Raw genomic sequence first — 25,032 nt, forward strand, 5'->3', positions numbered from 1 at the left:
GGTAAATACTTCATTATATCAAGAATTTGGCTATATTGAAGTTTGTTATATTGAGGTTTACCTGCAATTGCAAGCACAAGCTATATCTTCTTATAATTGGGTTATTTTGATTGAAGGAACGTTTCCAAAATTTGCTGAATTGAGTGTTTGGTTTTTTAATTATGCTATGTAGTCTTCCCTTACCTATAAACAATGAACTAGACTTGAGTGGATGCTGTCAAAATATCCGACGTCATGGTGGGGTGATGCGAGCACTTCAGTGCGGCATTGCCACTGACTTTTTGTTGTTGCATGTTTTCTGGTTTACGGAGCCTCTTCTCTTGGTAGGAATAGAAGATATGCTATTGCAGAAGCATAATTTACTAATGGAGCTCAATTTTTATCCTTAGTTTCCCTTCAAATGCTCAAGGTCTGGCACCTCAGCCATGTCAATGGATACTGTATATGATTGCCTAGACTGGCTTAAAGGGGTCCTGGATCCCCCACTCGAGCTCTGTGAAAAAGCACATTCTGTAGGAAACATACGCTGCTGTGAACAATTTAGCCAAATTTTGCCCTTCTGCGTGGCACGAGAAGTTCACAAGTGGAGCACGAAGTTCCTCTTTTTTCTCAAGCACTCTCTTTTCAACAGAAGCCTTCTCTTCACCCGTTTTGGGGCTGCCATATTTCATCATATAGCAGATTTTCACACACAGCTCCTATTGCTCAATGGCTGACATCAATCAGGAAGCATGAGCCAACTATCGTCTGCTCAGGCTCAACCACACTCGCCCAAGTAGGAATGAAACTTTGGTCACACTACTTATCAGTGTCATAGCCGTTGGGTCTTGCTGATTTTGATTGATCAACAACACTCAATGTTGAGGGCACATGGAAAGGTAAGTATCATGCTTGAAGTAGCTACAGTTGTACTACGTCTTTTTGATAAATTATGCCGCTAATATATTCCTGGGAAGTACTACACTAATTCCAAGGCATTTTTGAGGCTTCAAAGAAATGAGGTTCAGTTATACTGCCTTTAACATAGCCGTGTTTGCCTCAAGTATATCCCGCAGCTTCCTACTGCGTCACCCCACTGTGTTGTTGGCTAGTTGGAGAATGCTGCCTGCACTGTGGCAGGCTCAGACCCTGTTTTCTTTAGTCTACACCTAGACCAATATGTTATGGTGGCTGTCCAATGAAGAAAGCAGAGAACTGCAACACACCCAATGTAATGAGAAATAAAAGAAAAATGAGTAAGTTGGAACACACCGTGACATTCACCAGGGCCCGGTGGGATGCCCGAGATGATGCGGTTGCAGCTGTAGGGGGTGTAGTTTGCACGCTTGCCTTCTGTGCCATAGTTGTGCCGGATGTTGTAGCTGTACTTCTTGTCAAACTGCACCAGAGAGCAGGCAACACATGCTGTATATTTGGCCATACACAAATGTAGTGAGACTCGCAGAGTGATCTCTCATAACATCACAATGTGAGCACTTTAGACATTTTGGGGCATGTATGTTTCTTTTGAACACCCGCTTTTCATTGAACACTGAAATAAAGTTTGGACTGATTAAGTTCTGCCCCTGTATTTGTGTCACACAGGCATTTTTGTATGTGGCTATCAAGTGGATAGCCTTCGAAGTTCTCGAACCCTACCAAACTCAAAAGAGTTGTGTTGCTGCGACACGGTAAACCTGATGGTCACTGAACTGTTTCGATAACCTGACGCAAAATGCTTGCGGCACTACCGTTGCAAGTGATGGTTCTGCCTCCCCAAAAGTGATTCACCCTTAAGATTGACTGAAACATCTAATATCTAGAAAGCACATTTTGACTGCTGTAGCGTTTTTCTGTCAGAAAGCAATAGCTTTAGTTATGTTATTGTTGCATTCACATATATTTCGAGGGCAGTTGTCAGTTTTGTCTGAGCGCTCTGGCAACATCGAGGCTACTATAATTAGATTTTTTATCACAATGCTTGACATTATGACATTGTTTAATGCAACAAATAAATTATAGTTAGAGGGTAAACAGTTTCTTGCTACTATTTGTCTTCGAATCTGTTGTACACAGCATTCCAGTGTAAGAACACTGTTGATGAAGGCACCTGCAACCATTGCTCAAAGGCTTATGAGATTTTAATAGTTGTATGCAACTCCTGCAATTCGATGGACTACTGTGTAAATGGCAGTAGAAGCTGCATATGCAGTAGTGCCACCTTCATTGTTATGCTTTTGTATAGACTACCAGCTTTAAGGCCTTCAAAATGCTTGTGATACTAGTACTGTGTACTTTATAACTCGTGCACACATTCTTTTGCACCCCTGTTGTGACCTACGTATTCTAGATCATGCCCCAATGTGCTTTTCCAGCAATAACTGTGCAGCACTAAATTCCAAAGAGCACATCATGATGGCTCTTGAATAATGCACTGCTTTAATCTTGCCAAGCAACTGTAAACATTATGTTCGTCTGCAGTGCCTTTACAAAGCAAAGAGGTTAACCAGTAGCCCAGGAAAGAAGCATCAACTCAAAAGGTAACGCATCAGCACACACATGGCCGCTCAAGGCCACTTCTGGAAGACAGTGTCCTCTGATGTTGCTCACTGCCAAACCACTCCACTGTAGTCGATACCATGTGAAATCAATGCCAAGCCCTACAGCACAGGTTAGGAGTAGAACACGCACAATACATGCTTGCTTCATGTCCTGCAGGATGTTCTACCAAAACTTTGCTACATTGAAATTCGACCTTTTCAATTCAATTCGAGTTAACTGCACACATTAGGAATGATACATAGTTGTGCATATACAGAAGGAGGTCTTTTATGAAAGGACCGGTTCTTTCTAATGCAGAAAAGGCTAAAAGAAATATACTAATAATCGGGAAGTCCTGAAAACCAAATTTAGTTATAGAAGGAAAAGAAAAAAAGAATGCTAAACATGAGAGACTAGCCTTACGGTTTGATGCCCAACAAAGATGTCCTCCCAGCGGCTGCACTGTAAGATTTGGCAGTCGTAGCTGAAAGGAGGACCTTGACTCTTCGTCGGGACTTAGGCAAACAGGATTTATTTGCAGTATTTACGTTTGAAACAAGACATACATCAACAGTCTAGCGTGACTCCCAAAGGAGCCTGTAAGACGAAGCATACAGCAAACAAGCACACAGCTCACGAGTACATTTCGAGCACGACAACGAGCATGCACTAGCAGCCGACAACAGCCGCTTATAACCACTCCGTTCGACGTCATCGTTTGACATCAGCGTTCGACGTCATCGTAGAAAGTCCCTGTGGTCGCCTTTGTGAGAAGGGGGTAGGGGTTTTACACACACACATGCCGCACAGGTTTCAGTGCTCTCTCCAAGGGCAGACGACCTTTGCAGCGCGGTCTTCATGGTATCCACTGTCCCACGTCGCCGTAGGCAGATGGTCACGCCCGACCCCAGTCGGCGTCTCTAAATTCCAGGGTGGACCTCGCACAGCGGCCTCCGCTACTGCACATTGTCTGGTGTCTCGAAAAGCGCATGGGGAGGTTCCGCCAATTACATCCCCTCGAGAACTCCCTTGAGCTGCGTGGCTGCTGGTTATCCGCAGTTCTCTGAAGTGCGCCACCACCCCATTTGGATCGAAACACGTGCAGCAGGCTGAAGTAACTTGCACTTTGCCACCCTGGCAGGCCATTCCTAACAGCACGACATGTAGCAAGCCAAAAGAACAGAACGCAGGTCCAACGCACTGTGGTGACTGGTGTAAGCGAAGCTTTCGTGTCCATTCCACTGCTGCAGCTTGCCAACGTAGCCTTGGGTGTTGTCCTGAGTGGTACGACACCGAATGCTATGTTCTCTGAACTGAGCCACTGCTCTCCGCACAGTCTGGTCAATGCGGCGTCAAAACCCGTCAGATACCGCCAATAGGCTTCGCTTTAAGATCGCGTGGAAGCGAAGTGACAACTCTGGCAACTACAACTGTGGCAACTTTGTTCACAACCACATTTTCAATTTTGAGACGTGCACACATTGTGTCCGAAAAATCGTGCGAGATGCAGTAGGGCATTGGAAATTTTGGTTGGTGTTATGCACAGAATCAACAGAGTTGGTTTTATCCCAGAACACCCACATGCTTTCATGGAGTAGGAGCAGTGACGCAGATAAGTGTAAGCAGCTCAAAAAAAAATCAGTCACTGACCTAAACTCCGAACTTCCTGCAGAACCAGTGCACTCATAGAAAAACATTTTTATTTATGGTAAATGTGTCTGTTAGTTTCGACTGCTTTTGCTGGGAATTTCTCCTTTTCTTCAAGTTGAGGTAGCTTCTTTTCACGATCACGGAGAGCTAGCTCAGCAGTGACATCTTTTTGATAATGGATTGAGATTGCTTGCAAGACACAAGCCTTAGTAGGACTTTGTGGGCCATCTCTACTGCTACTCATACTTGTCACTGGCCACACAGCGATACCACCAAATCAGGTGCGGATGTAAGGCACGTGCAGAATGCGAAACTACACCGTGAAGAGTGCACCATACGATGTGCCAATACATTTGCCTTTTAGCACGTCTGATCAACATCGCGCTCACCAGCTTATGACCTCCAAGATGCCCCATTGTCAGGCCCGTAAGGTCATTATCAGTTAAATTCGCCACTTATGGAGAAGACGCCGCTCCGCTTTGGCAGCTGCTTTGTGTGGTGCAGTGCAAGATTTGAAAGGAGCGTTCGCAAACTGCACATAATTCAACCATTTTATCGCTGGTGCCAACAGCATCGTATTTACTCGATTGTAGCGCAAGTTTTTTCATAATTTTCACTGCTTGAACTTGACCCTCAAGTTAAATTTGAATAACGGCAAAAATGAAATTTAAAATAATATTCTAAATCCCATAATTTTTAATGTTACATTGGTAACCTGCAGCTTTACGTTTCAATCTAATCCATGGACAAGTCGACTGAAGTCAAAAGTTGTTTTTTTTTTTTCTGTTCAAGCTGGTGTCATTTTCACTGTGCTTGTGACTGATGTTATGCTGCAAAGCCCTGTGCCTTTTCACACTTCCACTCCATCTGTTCAGGATGTTATGGCGACACAGTGCATTTGGTATGACGCCCGCTTCGAGTGAAACAATTTTGATGGCTGGGTAGCTGGGAAACTCTGCCATGACTCGGCAGCTCGACACCAACAAGTTGATGATTCGCGGATGGCAGGACTAGAGGGAGGCCCTCTTTAAATGCGAGGCAGCTTGGCAAGGCTCTGTAGACATTGTAGTAGCCTGGTACTGCCCTTAAATGTAATGGTAGTGCGGTTTTTTACAAAGTGCTTAATTTCAAACAAGCTCAATGGCACCGAAGATGACTTGATCCTCGGGCAATCACTTTCGAAGATAATTTTGCATTTGCGAGACTCTGCTCGTCCGGGCAACGCACCCCCCTTAAAGCATACAGCCCAAAGCACTCTTGCCGCTGTGCAAAAATGGTGAGCGTGGCAGTGCCAGAAACACTCGCCGGGGACATGTTGGGTGCCAAGTCACACAAAATATAGTAAAATTGAAACTATCTCCTCAAGTTATTGACGGAGAATTCCACCCAAGGAATGCTCTGCTTCCTCCTCAGACGACGATGATGGGTGAAGGGAACTAGTCTCCAAATTGTTATTTCATGAAGTGTACCTTTTTTTTTTATTCATATTCCGTTACATTTGCGGTTTTGCTATTTTTATTCCGCATGACTGGAAAATCAACACTCGCCTTAGAATCGCAGTCGTGCTAAATTCGAGTAAATACAGTAGTTCTTATAATTGCCTCAGTTGTTCTTTGTAGGAGTGGTGAAATTCACACTATACAGCTAAGCCTTGGTATAACGAAGTGATACATGCAGCAAAACGCTTCACAAAGTTGCGAATTTCGTTAATATGAGCTTGTGAAGCTTCAGCAGTGAAAGCAATTTCACATATTCTCCGAATATTTCTGGTGGATAGTATCTTGTCAGCAAGCACTTATAAAGAAATTACAAGAGCGTTTGGCTATAGTGTTGTGATTATGAGCACAGAAGAGTGCGATGCAGAGCATGCTGAGAGCAATGCAACGCTTCGAAATGGCTCACGGCATGGCTCACGGCATCCGAGCTTTACACGTGTTGCATTGCGTGGTGCCATAATTCCGGGGTGCTATGACTAACTGCACTTAGTGCTCACAGCTGCCACCAGATGGCGCCCACAAATTAAAAAACAAGTGAGGAAGCGAGAGAAACAGGGACAGCGAACTGGATGCAAAGAATGGAAACAAGAAAAGACCATGGAGATTTACAAGAATAGGAAGAAAGAAATTAGAAGGGAAAACCTGTATGATAACGCAAAGGGCAGTTGGTACCTTGCTATTTGATGCTCGAGCTGGTTGCCTAAGGGCAAAAACATATCGAAGCAAATCCTCGCAAGTAGGCGAGGCTTGTGTATGCTGCAGTAAAATTTCGGAGACTACTCAGCACACTGCATAAAGTGGACGGAAGCATCAACCAGTCAGCAGTCGAGATAATTAAGAAATCTTTAGAGTACTGGTGGAAAAAAAAAAAAAGCAAGAAGAGACTGATATGACCCGATCCGTCACAGGCGTAGGCAGCGGCACAAGGTAGATAGATCGAGGAGTTTTGAGGAAGAGAAAAAAACATTAAGGAGATGTAGACAAAAATGCTAGAATGAAAAGCGTGTATAGCATACCCAGTGGTGGAACAGCCATTTCACCTTGTGCACAAGTCCTGGCACAGGAAAAAAAGCCAATTTGGCACAGAAGCCAGCACTTTTGGCGCAGGGTCAAACACACATATGCTTACCATATAATGCACATTTTAACTGATACAGTCAATATGTTGTGGAGACGAATTTTTGTGCGAGGCTTCTTTTGCGAGCACAATCACGAAAGGACACGGTGCTCCTTCACACCGCGGCACACACAGGGCGTTGCTGCCGGGTTTGTTGACTCTCCATTACAGCATGGGGAAGGCACCTCAGACAGATCATCAACAAATGTGGGTTTATTAGCCAAGGGTGCAACACAGTGCGACAGTCACGGCCTGCGGGCAAAGGCTCACTGCAAGACCGATCAAGTAAGTGTGCCTGCACTGAACACGACATCGTGCAATACACTCCCATCATGCTACGCACATTGGGAGTTTTATATAAAAAAATAAATAGCAACAGCACAACTGCGAATGTGCAAGACGCAAAGACGGTTTTGGGTTTGTGTTGGCGATGCCATTTCACCGACATTGCACAGCGGTTCAGGCTCAACAACAGTCTTGTGTCAACAAAAACATGGCAGCACCCATCGAAGTGGTGGCTCTCGCCATGCAACATATTCAACCTCAGTCCTCGTAAATCTGCGGCTGTAAAAGGCAATAAACAGTGTTGTAGCTTCTTGCTTTCTCTAATTTAATTCAATAAAGCATGGCACAACATAAAAGAGTTGTAGAAACAAATGTTATTTTTGCACCTTTGCCATTTTTGCATTAAATGTGTTCTTGCATCCTCATCAAGACGTGACTGCCGCAGCCGCAAGCAAACCCACGATCTTGAGCTCAGCCGTGAAACATTTCAGCCATTGTAAAGGCTACCCGGACATGTCATGAACTTCAGGGTGTAGTGATAGCTCAGCTGCAAGTGCGAAATGACGTCACGAAAATCGATCACAATTCTGGTCATGGAAAATAAGTTCAAGAATACATATAAAATGTGACTGTAGAACACACTTAGGCCAGCGAGTAATACTCACACGGTTCCCTTTTTCCATTTTCTTTCTCAACGGCCTCCATGTGTTCACACTGAGCTTTCATACATAATGCCAAAATTAACAACCTGGCCCATATCCATGCGAGCAGTAAAACTGGTCGTACTAATATAAATCATAATCTATTCACTAACTCAGACACGCAGAAGTCGACATGTGCTCGTTAATATTATTCTGAACCACATGCAATTCCGATCACAGCGGCTCTTTTACAAACACTGCTATCACCCATAAACATAAAGAAAGCTAACCTTTAACCCTAGAATGGGACATCCTCCTTTGGCAAACTCCACGGTAACACGCACGTTCGACAAACACCGCAATAAAGTGCCAGCAAGATGGTACTGCACTGTACGGGAAAATGCGGGAATGATGAACAGGATGACTCCGACAGCAGAGGGACTCAACGGGCCTCAGCTTCCTTCTACGATGATGATGATAGCATGCCGTTGTTGGTTTCAGTTTTGCTAGCTGCAAAGCATCGACAAAAGGAGGATTTCGCTCGTATGCTTGCTTTGGTGCAGGCTCGGCGCAATTTTCTGCTAAAATGCCGTTCTCATGCAAGATGGCGCAAAAGTCTACTATCGGCACAGTTAGGCGCAATTAAATTAACTCAAGCAGGCTAGGTGGCTATTTGTCCCCACTCCGTTTCGAACGGGATGCCGAAGGATCATCATCCTCAAGTGTAAAAAACGTTGGAATATCATCTTCCTTGAGAAAAACAATAAGTTGCAGTTCCGTTTGAAAGGCAAAGTATTGCTGGAAACATGGCTGATGACCATGCCGGCAACTTACAAAAAAACCAAAATACAGTCAACTCCCGATAATTCGAAGCCGCTTAACTGGAATTTTCGGTTAATTAGAAGTGAAGTGCTGGTCCCGTCAGTTTTGCATGTGATCTTATGGAAGAAATTGCTCAATAATTCGAAGTCCTCATCCAGTAATATTATTTAATTGGAAGTTAATTTTCAGCCGGGATCCTCGAGGTGACCGTCATTCTTTGGTAGAATGTGCAATTCTTCAAGTGCTGCAACAGCTCCGTGCTCCGTGTTGGTGTCATCACCACCGCAGCCGTCCGCAACACCGCCCTTCTTGGAGCGGTGCGATTATTCATTGCTACGGCTGCCGCAGCCTCTGCGATCAGCTCCGACGGGAGGCGAAGCGGCTGCCGCTCATGGCCGGAGGTGATCGCGGAGGCCACGCGGATGCCATAGGTGCATGCAGCGCTGTATACTGGCAGTGGCGAGATTGTGAGAGATTAGGCTTGCAGCGTGCGCAGCGTATTGAGCGTATGTCAAGGCGTGTGCTGTGGCGTGTGTTGGTCAAGGGCCTTTGTGTGTGTAGCTCGTTGGCTAGGTTGTGCCGCGGGTGATCCTAAGCTTCGGAGTTGACTGTACATAGTTGCACAGTTGATAGCCATGGCAAACCGTAGCTCTTATAGCACGCTCGACCCGGCAACGAAAGTCGAGGTTTTGAAGGAAGTTGAGAAGCGAGGTGCTTTCCAAACAAGACATAGCACGGAAGTATGGGATCAAGTACGGGATCAAGCCGAACATGCTCTCAAACTACATCAAGAACAAGCGCACAATAATGGATGCATTTGAGAACGACAAGTTCAAGATGTCTTGAAAGCGAATGCACACTGGTGCTTACCCAGAGTTGGAGAAGGCTCTGCTGGTTTGGATTAGGGAGGCCCGGAGCAACAAACTTCCTCTCAGCAGAGACATCGTTGCAATGAAAGCCCGAACGCTTGCAGCAATGTTGGGGATCGATGACTTCGTTTCGTGAGATGGTTGGCTGATGCGCTTTAAAGATCGACATGACCTGGTTTTTAAGAGTGTGAGTGGTGAAAAAAGCGTCCGTTAACCAGGAAACATGCGCCACGTGGAAGGATGGAAAGCTGCGTGAATATCTCGGCGAATACAGACAGGAAGACATCTTCAATGCAGATGAGACTGCACCCTTCTATCGGCTTCTACCAGAGAAGACCCTGACGTTCAAGGATGACGACTGTGCTGGGGGCAAACGCAGCAAGGAGGGGGTGTCGGTGCTGATAGCGGCAAACGACTGGCACAGAACGATGTCACTTACTTGTGATCGGGAAAGCCGCCAAGCCGAGATGTTTTAAACATGTAAAGACGCTGCCTGTAGACTATGAGTCGAACAAGAAAGCATGGATGACGGCCGAAATCTTCAAGAGCTGGATAACGAAACTGGACCCCAAGTTTGCTTCTTCGAACCGCAAGGTGTTGTTCCTTGTGGATCACTGCAGTGCTCACATGAATGTGCCAGCCTTGAGTGCAATATGCCTCGTATTTTTGCCTGCAAACACAACAGCTGTTTTGCAGCCAATGGATCAAGGCATCATCAAGAATGTTAAGGTCTTGTACAGGCAGCACCTCCTCAAGTGCATGATTTTGTGTATGAATAACTCCGCCAAATACGAGGTGAGCCTGCTCAGTGCCATTCCCATGTTAGCGCGAGCATGGGATCGTGTGAAGTAAGAAACAACCGCAAACTGCTTCAGGGCTTGTGGTCTTGTGGCAGCTTTTTCGGACGATGCCTCTACAATTTCATCAGAGGAAGCATCAACAAGCGAGCTTGACGGGACCGATTTTGGTGATGCTCTCGGGGACATCAATTTTGAAGATTACGTGGTTGTAGACAAGGCGGTCGAAACGTGCGGTGCACTAATGGATAACGAGATTGTGGAGATTATTCGGCCCCAGGAAGCGACCCAGGAAAGCGACGATGACGTTGAAGACGAGCCGCAATCTAAGGCTGCCGATGCAGCTGTGGGCCTTGCTCTCGCGGAGCGCTTTTTTGCCGCTGAAGGTAACGCGGAAGAAGTGTTCCGCCACACCTACAGCCTGCAGAACTTGCTTTCAGCAGTGCAATTCGGCAAGAAGAAGCAGAGCAAGATGACCGACTATTTTTCTTAGACAAAATACTCGATTTCGCTACCAATAAAGTGCTCTTTTTGTGTTTTGTGCTTAATTGGAAGTTAATTTCATTCGAAGTTTTTTGCGGTCCTCGTGAACTTCGTATTAACGGGAGTCGACTGTATTGCTATTTTTGCTTGATTCTGTGGTCAAATTGGCATGTGGTCATGAAGGCAGTGTTTAAATATCGAACGGTGCAAGGTGTGCAAGATTTCCACCAATACCCCACCCCCAAGGCCCTGGCATGTCAAAAGTTCACCTTGGTGGTGGTTGGAAGTGTGCAGCTTGTGTGTCTCGTGCAGCTTATGTATTTCTTTGAGATTTTTTAAAGTTATAGATGGGCACACTTAATATTTTCTCGTAATTATGCACTAAAGTCACACACACTGCGTGGGAATGTTGCAAGAACGACGACGTATCAAAGGGGATTATAATACACAGGTGTCTATGAGCACTTTGCTGGGACTGGGATTTAGTGGCATTATAACTGGGAAAATGTACGCATGAGGAACGTATCAGTGGGGTTCTACTGTAATGTGTTATATTGAGGATTTCATTAAATTGAAGTTCGTTATTTCGAGATCACACAGTGATAATGGTCAGGTGAGGTGAATGCACACGGGCATCTGAAGAATTTTACAACTGTCGTGACACCACTATTCAGCACAGCTTTGTTATAATAAATAATAATTTATAATGTGAATATTTTATGATCTCCCGTGCTGTTGGAGTGCACTACCATGTGACTATGGTTCTTTTTAACGAAATACCACTAGAAATTAAATCCACCTCTTGTCCCCATATTTTATTCTATGCAACCTATCGTGAACATATTTATGACAACAAAAATTAAATACTCACATTCTCAATGCCAACGTGCTTGGAGAACTCCTCCCTCCAAAAACGCAAGGCATCCTGAAGGGCAAGGCCGATGCCTTTCAGGAACAGGCCATACTGCATACGGGCTCCGTGCCGGAGATGATGGTTTGTCCGCAACGCAGCGTGCATTACTTTCATACACATCGGGAACGACTCCTTACACAGCTGCAAGCAAGAACAGAGGGCAAAGTGCCACCACATTTTTGCATGTACAACCAGGCTCTGTTCATCAACCCCATCCCGATCTGCAAACCTTGAAAAAGAAAACACGAAAACGAAATTGCACTTATAATTCTTGCTACCAACTGCATATAACACAGTTTAGATGCACTACTTACGGAAACAATGCAGCTCAATTTTCAGCACAAACTGAAGCTCACAAAACAATCTAGTTCTCATATGTTCGCCTTATTGTCACGTTTCCTTTTGCATTCATTGAAACGCCGAACGGCTTCGTAGCAAGTTTCACCATCAGGTGCGGTGTTTACTGCTGCGAGCAGTGCAGTCGCACGTGAAGTCAACATTTGCACACAGCTTGCACACTCACTTTATACTTGAATTTCTGGCGCTGCTTATATGTAAGAAAATACAGTATTTACAGAAATACACCACGCATGGGTGTTGTGCATACATTTGAACTAGTAGGTGATGCACTGCTAATCTATTACAACAGCAAACACACTAATGGTCAATTCTGCTGGCAAAAAAATAAAAAATAAAATCTATGCGAGCTTTCAGTAAGCACGCAATCAAAACAGAGTTAGATGTTAAGTGCGAACACCCTAAAGGTACCCGAGAATTTTTCAACGATGCCTTTAACTTATGCAAGGAACACGCAAAGATCTCCCAAGTTAGTTTAAATGAACACAGGAATTTTCGGAAATTTTGCCATCTGTTAATTGAGACAGAAATAAGAAGTGTCCATGGTGGTGGATCCAGGGCATCACTTCAACCTCAGGCATCACATGGTACATGAGTTTAGGAGCAGGCAACTGGCCAATAAATCCGTAATGCTACTTCATGGCATTAAGGCTGTCAAAGTTAATACAGTAGCACGCTCACTATGCAATGAGTGAGCAAGAACAAAAGCAACCAATGGGCTCAACTTTGTTAGCTTAACACCGTGAAGCAAACACACAATGAAGCCAAGGAATAGGGAAAACCGGCTGTCCTTTTCAATTAAAATGCAAAAGTAATAAGCATAAATAAAGAACTTTTAGCAGGCGGGAGCAAAGGCCCCATCTTCCACATTACATCTGCGGTGCTCTACCATAGCAATACCGTGGTCACTGCTCCACTATCCATTTTCTAGGGTGTTTGTGTATGTATCTACAATGGATTCATTGCTTGTCTGCTTGATGTGATCACAACCTTTGTGATTCTTTACTGTTATATCACTAAGGTTTTGTTTCTTGTGTGCCACCTTATAGTAATTCAGCGTCTGTCTAGTCTTGGCTTCACCTAACTCTACTACTACTACGTAATTTATCCAGGGGCTGTCTATAAGCCTAACTCTGCCAAAAAATAAAAAGTCCTTTTTTCCCTGTCCCTCAATATGCATCTCCATGGAATGAAAATAGGCATTGGTTTCATTTGATGTGTCTTGCTTTTCCAACCTCATTCCATTAATTCATGATAGTACTATAAGATGTCCCAGCCTTGAAGCCAGGATTACCCAGTCGGTGAAAGGAAGTGAGGCCAAGTACACGGTATGCACCTGGTCAATCATTTCGGGGCTGACAGAGTCCGTAGGCCGCGAGGCATCAAACCCGCTGCCAGCGTCAAAGTTGGCCAGGGCACGCAAGACGGGCACGATGCGTTCGTCTTCTTCGAGGCGATGGAAGATACGCGTCGTCTGCGCCAGCATGTGCGACAGATGTGCCCGGTACTGCGACTCAACCAGCGTGATGAGGTACTCGCTCGGAACGTACGCCTCGCCATGACGCAGGTAGACGGTTCGGTCTGACACCAGAGGAAGCACGTCGAGGAAGGATACCTGCATTGCAGAAAAGGGTTAGGGTGCTTGCCTCGTACTGCAATTACTGCCTTTGCATGCCCCGCCCTTTCCTTTTCCCTCAGTTTGTCTCTTCACCCACGTCGATGGCTCGTTGGCCATGGCGCTGCAACTGTCGAGGACGAGATTCTGGGTTCGATTCCTAGCCGGAGTGGCCCCATTCCAATGGTGGTGCAAAGCAAAACTTGTGTACTTCCATGTAGGCTCAAGTCAAAGAACCCCAGATGTTCAACACTGCCATACAGCCCTCCAATAAGACATCTTTCATAGCCAGTGTGTTGATTCTGGATCCAATGAATCAATAAATTTCATTTTATCCATTTCATCACTTAAGACTTCGTTGAAAGTTAGCGCTCGTCTTGACTTCTATTCTGTGTGTCTGAGTCACTTTGTTCTACAAACCAAGAATATGTTACAGTATCAACTTGCCCAACTTTGTATCCTTATGCATTAGACAAGCAATTTTCTTGCATGAAAGTATTTCTAATAGGGTAGAAAATGTTCTCCCACCTTTAAAAAATCTGCGCAATGCAAGCCCCTTCGCTAACTTTTGAATGTAAATGCCTGATTGGTTATGAGCCATTAATGCAGCAAAGCCTTTTCTAAAAGTTTGGCATTGCAGGCAGCGTCAACAAAATAAAAGCTGAAACCAAAAGCAGGAACTTTAGCTATGACACAAGTGACTGCATATCAAATGGAAACATTAGTGAGTGGCTAAAGATGAATGTGTCAATGATGATGTTTATCAAGACCAATCTTTCTTATGCCTGAAATAGCTTTAAATCACCTAAAATTTACTTTATGCATATAAAAGCAGCTCACTTCTTGCAACAATGTTTCACCTATTTTAAATCTGAACACTTTTTCTTGTGTGGTTCGTCAAGGCCAAGAAGGAAAACGGGATCGGAGGGAGGTTGAGGGTTTTACGCATAGGTAAATATAGTCGCTTTGGCAGCACGTGTCTTGCTGCTTTGGTAAAATATGAATTGCTAAGCTGCACTTAATGACTCTCTTAAATATTGCGCCAATAATGTCCAAGTGCTTGCTGCTGTTCAGTTGCAGCTGGCAAAAAATCTGAGCAAGCTATTTCAATGCTCACGACTTCCTTCTTCGGACATGTGACGCTCTTTCTTTAGGGATGCTTCTTTTTTTAAGTATTGTGCATGTCAAAACTACCTTTAACTATGCAACAATGAATTGCTGGTTTGGAACTAAAGATGCTTCATCATACCTTGTAAACATCCATGGAATCCAGCTTTGCAGCTGTCATATCAGGTGATGCAGCAACTATCTCTTGAAAATACTTTGCTTTCTCGTCTGCAGAGATCTGCAAAGGTCGGCACACACATCAGAATTACTGACGCCAAACAAAGCTTAATAGCAGTGCAGAATAAAAATACAAAAAAAGGAGCAATATAAATCCATAAAAACCTGAACTCACTGGTGTGAACTCCATGTTGGTGTCCTTGAGGAAAGCCTGGATGCCAGCTGCACTCTCGTTTTGGAATCGAAACCGGAAAAGGTCCATCTCTTGGCTCGTAAACCAACGCCGTTGTGCTGGCCTACAAGAAAAGTGATCCACTGTAAAGCAGTGCTTATCTGGGCTGTTCAGAACATATTCGAACATAGGCACAGTGAAAAGATGGGAAGAAAGAGGAAGAATGACATAGCTTTGAGTACAATAAATCGTGGTTAACAGTCAGCACTTTGTTCATCCACCTCCTTTGTTTCGTCCCTGCACTGTTTCCATACGTTCAAGAATAGCTGAAAAGCAACAGCAGGTAGTTGCTGACATCCTGTTATGCTCAGTGTTTTTTTTCTTTAAGCTATGACTTTTGTCAGCTGAAAGATGACAGTTCACTATCAGCCAACCCTCAATCAATAAGCCTAACTCTGTCGGTATACCAGCAGATGCAATGGGATTTTTTTTTAAGTCACACCTTAGTTAGTATTCCCATTATGTGAACCTTTTCAAAACAGCGTGCTCTGATGACAGCCCAGTGCTGCCAAAGTTGACACAACTGTTGGATGGTTACCCGGAATCGATAAACCATAACCAATCGCAGAGTTTCAGTTCACTGGCAATAACCTCGTTCAAAAACTTGGAACATCTCCTGCACACTCCTAGTCTCATACGGGCAAAGAGAAGTGTATCACAGATCTTTGTAGCACAGAGGCAAAGAAGCAGATTGAATGAAGCAAATGCAAAATGTGCACTGTCAAGGTTTCTTCCACAATCGTCATAGGCAGTTGTCTATATTCCCTCTGCAATGATACCAGGGATGGAAACGGCCAAGGAAATTTTGAAGCAGCTCTGGGAGCAGCAAATTTGACACTTCGGAGCAGGTTTGGAACATGAATTGTCCATTTTGGAGCAGCTTGGTAAATGTCAGTATTAGTGAAATACAAGCATATGAAGAAAAGATGTTCTGTATTAGACGTCGCAGAATACTATTACGTTACAGAAGATCAGTTCAGCAAAAGACCGCAAGGTGAGCAAAATTCATGACAGGGAAAGGTTGTCCTCCACCCAACAGTAGCCTGAAGTTACAACGGAAACCCATACAGGTTTCTCAGAAACCACCATTAAATTGCACAATGGTTATGCCTGGTAAATATGGCCAAGAAAAAATAAGCGAGGGCTTTCCATAAACGGCGCTCACCCTATGTTGGCAGTCCAGCGTTAATGCGAGTTTCTTTTTTTTTTCATTGTGAACAAGCACCTAATATTTCATTCTAATGAACTAACATTTATTACCTTACTTATTCAATAAGGTGCCAATGCAAAGGTTGTGGAATACATAGAGAAATGACCATTACAGCGTGTATAGTGACCTAGGTCTTGTTTGATCCTTATTTCCGAAAAAAAAGAAAGAGCCCGCAAAATTAAAAATATCAAAGCGATACTGGATCCCTGCACCAGCAATATAAGTGGCCTCAGACGTAAATGTCGTCTTCAGTGCATCATGCATATCATGAATGTGCAAACCCAGACCACGGTCTTATAATGGCATAGAAAGCGAACTGTTACAAGAGCATGCTACTTCACTTTTGATAGAGACTGAAGATACACGCCAAAAACTGCTGATGCGGCTCTAACATGCTTAGAAAAAAAAAGCGCAGCTGCTTGTTTTCAATGCCCTTATTTGACGAGGTTTATGCAAAGATTGATGCAATCTTTGGTGTGTGGTGGGTTTTTACTTATTCATTTATCTCATGGGCTTTCTTTCTTGTTAAAAGAAGTCTTAACGAATGAAATTAAAATAAACTCTGGGGTGTTACGTGTCAAAACCACGATATGACTATGAGGCATGCCACAGTGGGGGACTTCAGGTTAAGTTTGACTACCTGGGGTTCTTTAACGTGCACTCAATGCACAGTACGCAGGCGTTTTTGCATTTTGCCCCTGTCGAAATGCGGCCGGGATCAGGATTTGATCCCGCTACCTCAGGCTTGGCAGCGCAACACCAAAACCACTATGCCACCACAGCGGGTGGTTCACAAATCCTAGATTATTTTAAATGCTGTTATCGGTCATTTGTAAACGTCATGCACAACTTTTTCATTCAATCAATCAATTAGTTAATTTATAAGTTGAGCTAACTAAAAGTATTCGTGCACAATGAACAACAAATATTCACAGTGGCCACCATGAATAAGACCCATCAAGGTACACTGAACTCCGTTTGCAAAGTGCCCTCAGATAATTTTTAATTCTTGGTGACTTTCAGTCAAGATAACAGGATACCACAGAATACCACAGACGTAGTGGTCACTGCATGTTTACCAGTATTTCACATTGCTTGCCAAGAAAAAGATCCAAGATATTTTTGAAGATAGTAAAGGGATAAACATGTTTGCTTACTGACTTTCTAGTTCGCGTCGTCGTCCGATATTTTGAATAAGCATGGCTATTTGGGCTTATTTGTGGTTCCGCCACAGGCTCCATAAAGCCAGTGTATGATGGCAACTGATATTTTCTTCACCGAACAATGGTTCATGAAAATTTTTGGACTTGATCTGCACAAGTGGTGTAGTGAATATCGTTGACATGAACGCAATTTTGAAGGTTTGCGATTTCGCCGAACGTTTGATCATGATCACAATTTGGCCATTAAGGATGACTAAATATGAAACTTTACATCCTTGGCTTACTTTTTGCGGCAGCAGGAACCTTATTTTGTGTGGTGTGGCCGGGAAGAAAAAAGCGTAGCCCGAGTGCCAGATTTGAATGACGATTGCAGTTGTCATTGGATAATTGTGACGAAGAAGTTTTGTGAAAGCAAGCAGGTCTTTTGTCAGCGTGCTGCACTATCAACCTGGTAACCGTATGTGGTCCACATGCAAAATAGATTTACAACGTGCCATGCACAACATTCACCAATTTATCGACTCAGATGTACCAACAGGGCGCAAAATCAAGTGCTAAAATTCATAACAAAACTGATAAGCTATACGCTGAGCAGACTACAACCTTATTCATTCAGTGCTGCTTTCCTTCCCGACCGGCTCATGATATGGACACCAGTTCAACTCATATTTAGCTGGTCCGCATATACGCAAACGTGCAACACTTTTATAAAATATTCAAAAGGCATTGTATAGCATAAAACATTTTTCATTTTCTTGTGGCCTAGCTACAGTTGTGCCACCAAACGTGCCCACACTCCAAAGACGCCAACGCTGAAACAGATTACTTAGGCTTGAGATTGCCGGGCTAAGCGCTAGCCAAAGCATATCTATGGCTGTGTGCTTTCCACTAGACATGCACATCCTGATAAATTTGGCAACTTCATTTGAAAGTAGCGTTTTGGCACAGGTTGGCACAGCTTGATGGTTTGGTGCAAGTTGGCGCAATTGGCGCAGCACTCCCATCCCTGTGATACCATCAGCTCACAATCTTTAGGCCGGCAAACTTTCCAATTCCATCAGAGCATATAGTTCTCTGCTGTCCCCGAATACGCTTCCTTTCACTTGGTGCCCATTCTGTAAATGTATTAGACCACCGCTCATCTATTCTATGCACTACATGGCCCGCCCAACTCCAATTCATGGAACAACTGGCCCAGCCCCTTTCAGCTATCAGCTAACCCCATTTCGTCACAAACCTATACTGCCCTCTTCTGACCTCTTAATGTTATGCCTACCATCTCCAGCTCCATTACTCATTGCATGGCCCTTGAGACACAACACATGGTGTACAACTAGTCATTTGAAAGCTTTCCAGCAGCACTTCAGAGGTCGTGTAAGCCAGAAGAATTGAAGCCTTAGTGTGAGCCTTTGTGGCGATGATGCCCGATTCACGCCTTTTCTTCCTGCTTGTTCTCAGAATAGTTTCAAAGCTGTTTTGCGCAACCTTAGTAGCACTGCCATAAGACTTTGTAATGGCCAGTCATATATTCAATTAGTTTTTTTTTAAATTTTGTACATTCTTCTTAGTCTCTTTTTTTCCCTTAAACTTTGCCGATTGGACAATCAATATTGAGATAAGCTGGTCAGGAAATGAACGACTAAATGCGAAAGCTGGCACAAAATGCAAGGAAGGCTGACAATGACAAAAATTGATAACTGCATGTGTGGGCAGTGATTTAAGAAAAAAATTCGGGCAGCAAAATAAAAGGTACCACAATAGAATTCCTGGCGGCATTACATACCAATATGTTCGGGAAAAAATACATTACTGACAAAGCACTTATTTATTTCAGTTATTGAATATTGCGGACCAGAATGCCCAAGCAGAAGGGACAAGAATTCAATTAATGGGAACAGTTTCAACATTTCAGAATGTTGAAATTCAAAAGCACTCAATAAAGCATAATAAAAGTGCCAAAATCAATGTAATGTTTATAAAAGAAAAGAGTTAAGGAAGCATAAAAGTCAGGTAGCACAGGCACTGATATCTTCTACGGATCGAAGGCAATGTTCAAAAGCTTCATTTTCTTCCCTTTAACAGCATTCATTTTATGCCAGCTCTATGGAGATCTTCACCTTCTACCTTTTATACAAACTCGTTAACATTAATAGTGTTCCATTTTACCAAATAATAGCACCTGCACTGATTTATGCATCTACGCTACAAGGAAATTGACGGGCACATAGGAAGCCTTCCTTTACAGAAAATGTGCTGCTATATTTATTTATTTATTTAAAATACCTTACAGGCCCCATGGGGGCATTGTGTAAGGGGGGTTACAGAGTAAGCAGCCTTCTAAAGTGGTATACAAAAGATACACCTCAATACAGGACTCACCAACATTACTATCAAGATTGAAACATGAAACACAAACAACTGAAGTAATGAAAGGCCACAAAGGTACACTTAAGGAAATAACTTGAGTAAAACTTAACGTAAGGCATTAATACTAGAAAGTCAAATACACAAAAAATGAACATATCAGGGAGTACAATTCTTGAAGTGATATTAAGGGAAAAAGACGCAAAAAAAGCAATAATATATACAGAGCATACAAGTGAACACACGATACAGCATAACATAGCAATTCACAAGAGCGAGATAGCAATGCATAAAAAAAAAGTATCACAAGAAGTTCGAAGCAGATTGCCAAGTGTTAGAAACAAGATAAAGTGATTTGTAAGTGCTGTTATGAAAAATGCTCGTGTAGGAGATGACGAAATTTTTCTTGATCTGACTCGGAAGCAATGTGATCAGGCAGATTGTTCCACAAGCGAATGGCCGTAGGGAGTGCGGAAAAGTTAAAAGCATGTGTCGTACCGTACATGCGCGCAAAACTTAAGTGGTTATATAATCGACGAGACGTGCTCGAGGCGGTCTGGATATGTAGTGTGGATTGTGTGGCATTATAAACATATTTGTGAAACAAGGATAACAAAGCGATATTACGGCGAAGAACTAAAGGCTGTATGGAATGATCGAGTTTCATTTGCGTTACGCTGGAGTGATGGCTATAATTACGTGAAATGAAACGGGCAGCTCGGTTCTGGACTGATTCAAGCATGTCGATTAAGTATGTAGGATGTGGGGACCAGATGGATGATGCATACTCGAGCTGTGGACGAACAAATGTCTGATAGGCCAATTTGCGGATGTTTGAAGGTGAATTACCCAGATTACGACGTAGGTAACCTAATGTCCTTGAAGCTTTTGCGCAAACGGCTGCAATATGGTCTGTCCAGGAGAGATTTTCGGTTAGGTGAACACCCAAATATTTATACGATACTGTATGAAACAATTCTTTATTATTGACGTTGTACAAAAAATGAGAGTTGTCACGACAATCTGATATAGATGAGCATTTAATGCTATTGCAACAAGTACAGGCTCATGAAAAGGAAGAGAGTTTTCAAGATGTTTTTTCTTTCTTTCTCTTTTCTGCAAAGTGCTCTAAAGGTCTGAAGTCCAGCAGTTCTGTCTTTTATCTCGGTCTACGTGCGTAGTCCTTTCCGCTAGGAAAAAAAATGCATCCTTTGAGCACAAACAAGCAAGCCCTTACTTCAAGCAAAATGTTCCAGTCAGCAACTGCACGGGAAAGGAAGGAATGCTTGATCAGGTTTGTCCTTGCAAAATTTGCATATTAATAAAAGTGAATGCGGGCGACAAGTTTGCAGGGCTGAAAGGGGTGGAATGTATGGGCAGCATCAGGTGCAGGCTTCTGGTTCACTAATAACTATAAGTGTCCCGGTTGATTGAATTTATCTTGTTTGCAAAGTCCCTATTCCATTATTTTTATTTAAAAAAGAAAACAGTGAAACAGACGTATTGCAGGCATACTTAAACAACATTAAGCAGACTGCCCCCCCTCTGAATTTTTTTTAGTAGTGTTGATATACGTTTTAGTATGCGGATGTCAAAATATGTTTGCATAAATAATCTTGTGACTTCATATAGTATCGCTGCCACTGTATTCTAATTATGGAACAAGCATGCACTCCACTTCTTGCGAAGTAAGCTATGTGCTTCTTCCAATTTTTAAAAGAGTGAAGTCAAACTTACCATAGCTGCTTATGCTAATATTTGACAGGAAGATAATACTTCTCAGTTTGCAGCATTCAAAAAGGAATTTCGTGTAATTAGTTGCCTGGTTTGTCAGGAAGAAATGAGAAATCACTACCACATGCACATTCAGAGTGAACTACTTCACATGTGTTGACTGGTTTCACTGCCGGTCAGGAGGTAAAAGAAAAAGGTGTAGATCAGCAATGGCAGGATGGTTGCCTAAACTAATCTACTTTGTGCTTAGTTCATGCTTGTACCTTCATACTACTCTTGGATGAAGGACCATTTTTTTTTTTTTCAGTAGTAAGACACTTTCTTTCAATTATGCAACATTGTAATAATTTCACTCTAAGCAAGACAACGGGAAAAATTTCTGCTTCATCATCTATTCATCCAGCCATCAATTTTCGAATGTAATTCATAACATCTGAAAGCTTCTACAAGGCCTTTCAATTTGGACGACATCAATGTAGCTTTATAAAAATCCTTAATTTAAGTTACATCAATGCTCCCGCTCTGACAATAAAAAATAAACGTAGCAGAAACAACTTGGCTCACGTTTCACAGAAGGCAAGCATAAGGATGAAGAAAGACAAGTTGTCCTTGCGTACAATAGCAGCACCGTTGTCGTCGGTTACCTGGCAAAGGACAAGAGGCAGTCGGTTAACTGTTGAAACCTATATAAACAGGCAGAAGGAAGAAACACCCAGCAACCTCAAATTAACTGCTTTGGGTACAATTTCTTTGACGAAATTTTAACTTTTTAAGCATTTATCACACACAAAAAAAAACTGGCCAAATTGTTTGACGTTTGTTGGGACGAACACATGAAAGCACCAATACACCATTTGCTTTAAGTTGTCTCATCAAATACAGTAAAAGCTCGTTAATTCGAACCGCAAGGGGAAGCCGCTTGAGTTCGAGTTAACGAAAGTTCGAACTAATGAAAGTGGAGGAGAGCAACAGTACACTGCGATTTGGAAGCACTAGGGCATGTCAGAAAGTGATGGCGTTTGCTGCGGGCACACGCCATCTTCAAGTCGAAGCTCTGGGTCCGACTGTGCCCCACTACCGATGTCCACCGAAACGAACGTTAGCCGAAGCTTAACACCATTACAATGAATCGCGATGGCCGATACCTCCTAATCTGAAAACAGAGGTGCACAACGGATGAAAACTGCCGAGACAAAGACGCTGAACATGTGAAGGTGGCGAAGGTCCTGATTCGTTGGTTCTTGATTGCAAGCGCAGCTGCGATGTACTTGATTCGCTGTGTTTTGGCGCTTGCCGTGCCATCTCTGCACAACATTAGCAGCTGTACAAGATTTGTAAAGCCTTCGAGATTCGCAACGGGCAAGAAGACTCGGAGGTTACGTAGAACTGAGAGGCGGCAGCCGCCGCTGGCTTCTGGCTGACCCCGCGCAGGTTAGATTTTTTCCGATTTTGCCTTCTCTCGCTGTTCTCTCCGTTTCGGAGGCAATGCAGCCTTGTGTGTAGGCAGGAGGCGTGTTTCTCTGGCCGTGTGCCAGGCGAGCGTAGTTCGAATTATCCGTGAGGGAACCTTCTCGCGTTCGAATTAACGGACTTTTTTATACATAGACTTCTGTGGAGCTTGGCCGGACCAAATCATACAGTTCGAATTATCCATAAATTCGAATTATTGAAGTTCGAATTAACGAGCTTTCATTGTAAACAGTGCGATTGAGAGACAAGGAGGCCAACAATGCAAATATGAACGTCTTTCACTGCTCTGCATTTATCCCATTTCTTCCATCTTCAATCTCATATAATACAGAAACCAAGAAGAAAGTTTTAAGTTTTTATTCAAACTTCTTTAGGCGCAACAATTCCCTCTGCAAAATGTTTCAGATATTCGACTGTTGTTCGTAGTATCCTCCTTTCCCTTCTATTTAACCCCTCCCCTATTATAGGCCTCCTAGTCAGTCCTTTTCTATGTTAAGATTTATATCTATCAATCAATCAACTGGAACAGATAGGCTATTGCAGCGTGCTTCCAAAACCCACAGCCATTTCAGGGCCTCGCTTAGAAAACACGAAAAGTATAGATATATAAACACCGAAAAAACTGAGCCAACTACAAAGCACATACTAGTCCTTTTGCAATATACGTTTGATTATAGGCTAAATAAAGCGTAGATGCGAGCCAATAACAACGCTAAGAAGTCTTTGTTCCACTACAATCTTCTAACCCACTTGGCGCAAATCAGCCAATTTTGCAGGGCATGTCTAATTCGAAACGTCTTCAGGCGAATGAAACATGTTTTAATGTCGCCATTTTTGCTAGTTCTTCCGTTTTTGGGACGGTGTACTGGCGTTCGCAGCTGAAGGGGTCAATTGGAAACTATGCAAGTGCACATGGTTCGAAAATTAAGGTACACATACAGTAAATTAAAGTTACGCGAGCCGATTAGTCGTAATCGATCAGCCATTATTTTACGGCGAAATTGACCGCACTCACAATTTGTTGGGAATGCAGTTTTCGGCTGCGCGTCGAAGTCGCGACACGGCTAGATATACGGGCTACTGCACACGTTAAACAGTAGCGAGTATCGATTGCAAGGCACGCACTACAGTTATAATAACAACATCCACCAGTAGTGTGGGATTGCTGAATCTCACCCGACTAACGAAGGCTTTCAGTTTCTGCTTTCGGAGGTCGTCCATCACTGCGCTGGCGTACTCCTGAGAGCGCTTGTTGTTGAACTTAGCTTCGGCGACCTCGAAAACTTTCAGAACTGAGCGGGAAACATCACGATCAGGCACGAAGTCGTAGTCTCGCGAATGAAAACAGATTCAGAAAACGCTCAATGAAAGCGCAACGTTACCCTTCAGTCTTTCGAGGGCGACCTCTTCGAAGTCGCTCAGCGGTATGTTGTCGGTAGGAGGAATATTGTAGAAGTGCAAAAGCGTCTTCCGGCCAGCGTATTCTGCCAGGGGATCGCCGACTGCGACGTGCCGTCGTCTCTTGTGGCCTGCAAACTGCATTTCGAGGCACTAAACGTCGCAAAGCAAGCAGCAGACTACAACGACACACACTACACGCAACCGCACCAAGATTAACGCGCGAAACTTTTCCCGCAAAAAATTGGGCCACACTGATCTGTTTGAGCACAGTGAATTTTAATCTTTTTAAGGTGGCGCTGTAAGTCAGACATAAAATTTTCAAGAGTTTATCTTTCGTTTATTTTTTCTGCCCTTACTAACTCTGTCACAGCTCAATTTTTTTACGTTTGTACACTGCGCTAATTCTGTCTATCTGAGAACAAACGGCTTCATTACGCTTTTCTTTTACGATATCGGAGGCTATGCAAACCTTGAAGCAGATCGTGTTATGAAGATGAACAGTGCTTTATAAAATATGCGTAAAGTTGAAGTTGAATATTAATATATTATTTCTATTCATTATTACACTCGCATATTATTTCTGATTTCTATAATATGTGGTGTCCAAAC

General features: G+C 43.3%; 1 protein-coding gene across 2 annotated transcripts in view; it reads right to left on the bottom strand.

Annotated features, from left to right (window-relative positions):
* Window positions 1-25,032, bottom strand: part of Prim2 (DNA primase subunit 2) — a 90,997-nt gene that overhangs the window by 29,242 nt on the left and 36,723 nt on the right. Inside the window, exons 2-9 of one of the 2 annotated variants that reach the window (XM_065446217.2) lie at window positions 24,405-24,558; window positions 24,199-24,314; window positions 22,117-22,196; window positions 15,025-15,145; window positions 14,815-14,910; window positions 13,287-13,565; window positions 11,552-11,734; window positions 1,252-1,378 (exon numbers count right to left, since the gene is read on the bottom strand). In XM_065446217.2, coding sequence (XP_065302289.1) covers window positions 1,252-1,378; window positions 11,552-11,734; window positions 13,287-13,565; window positions 14,815-14,910; window positions 15,025-15,145; window positions 22,117-22,196; window positions 24,199-24,314; window positions 24,405-24,558 — 1,156 coding nt within the window. Of the gene's footprint in view, window positions 1-1,251; window positions 1,379-6,980; window positions 8,220-11,551; window positions 11,735-13,286; window positions 13,566-14,814; window positions 14,911-15,024; window positions 15,146-22,116; window positions 22,197-24,198; window positions 24,315-24,404; window positions 24,559-25,032 lie in introns of those variants that run through there. The other variant, XM_065446218.2, reaches the window with a different exon arrangement.

The sequence above is a fragment of the Dermacentor albipictus genome, chromosome 6 (genome assembly GCF_038994185.2).
Source record: "Dermacentor albipictus isolate Rhodes 1998 colony chromosome 6, USDA_Dalb.pri_finalv2, whole genome shotgun sequence".
In the NCBI taxonomy this organism is placed as follows: domain Eukaryota; kingdom Metazoa; phylum Arthropoda; class Arachnida; order Ixodida; family Ixodidae; genus Dermacentor; species Dermacentor albipictus.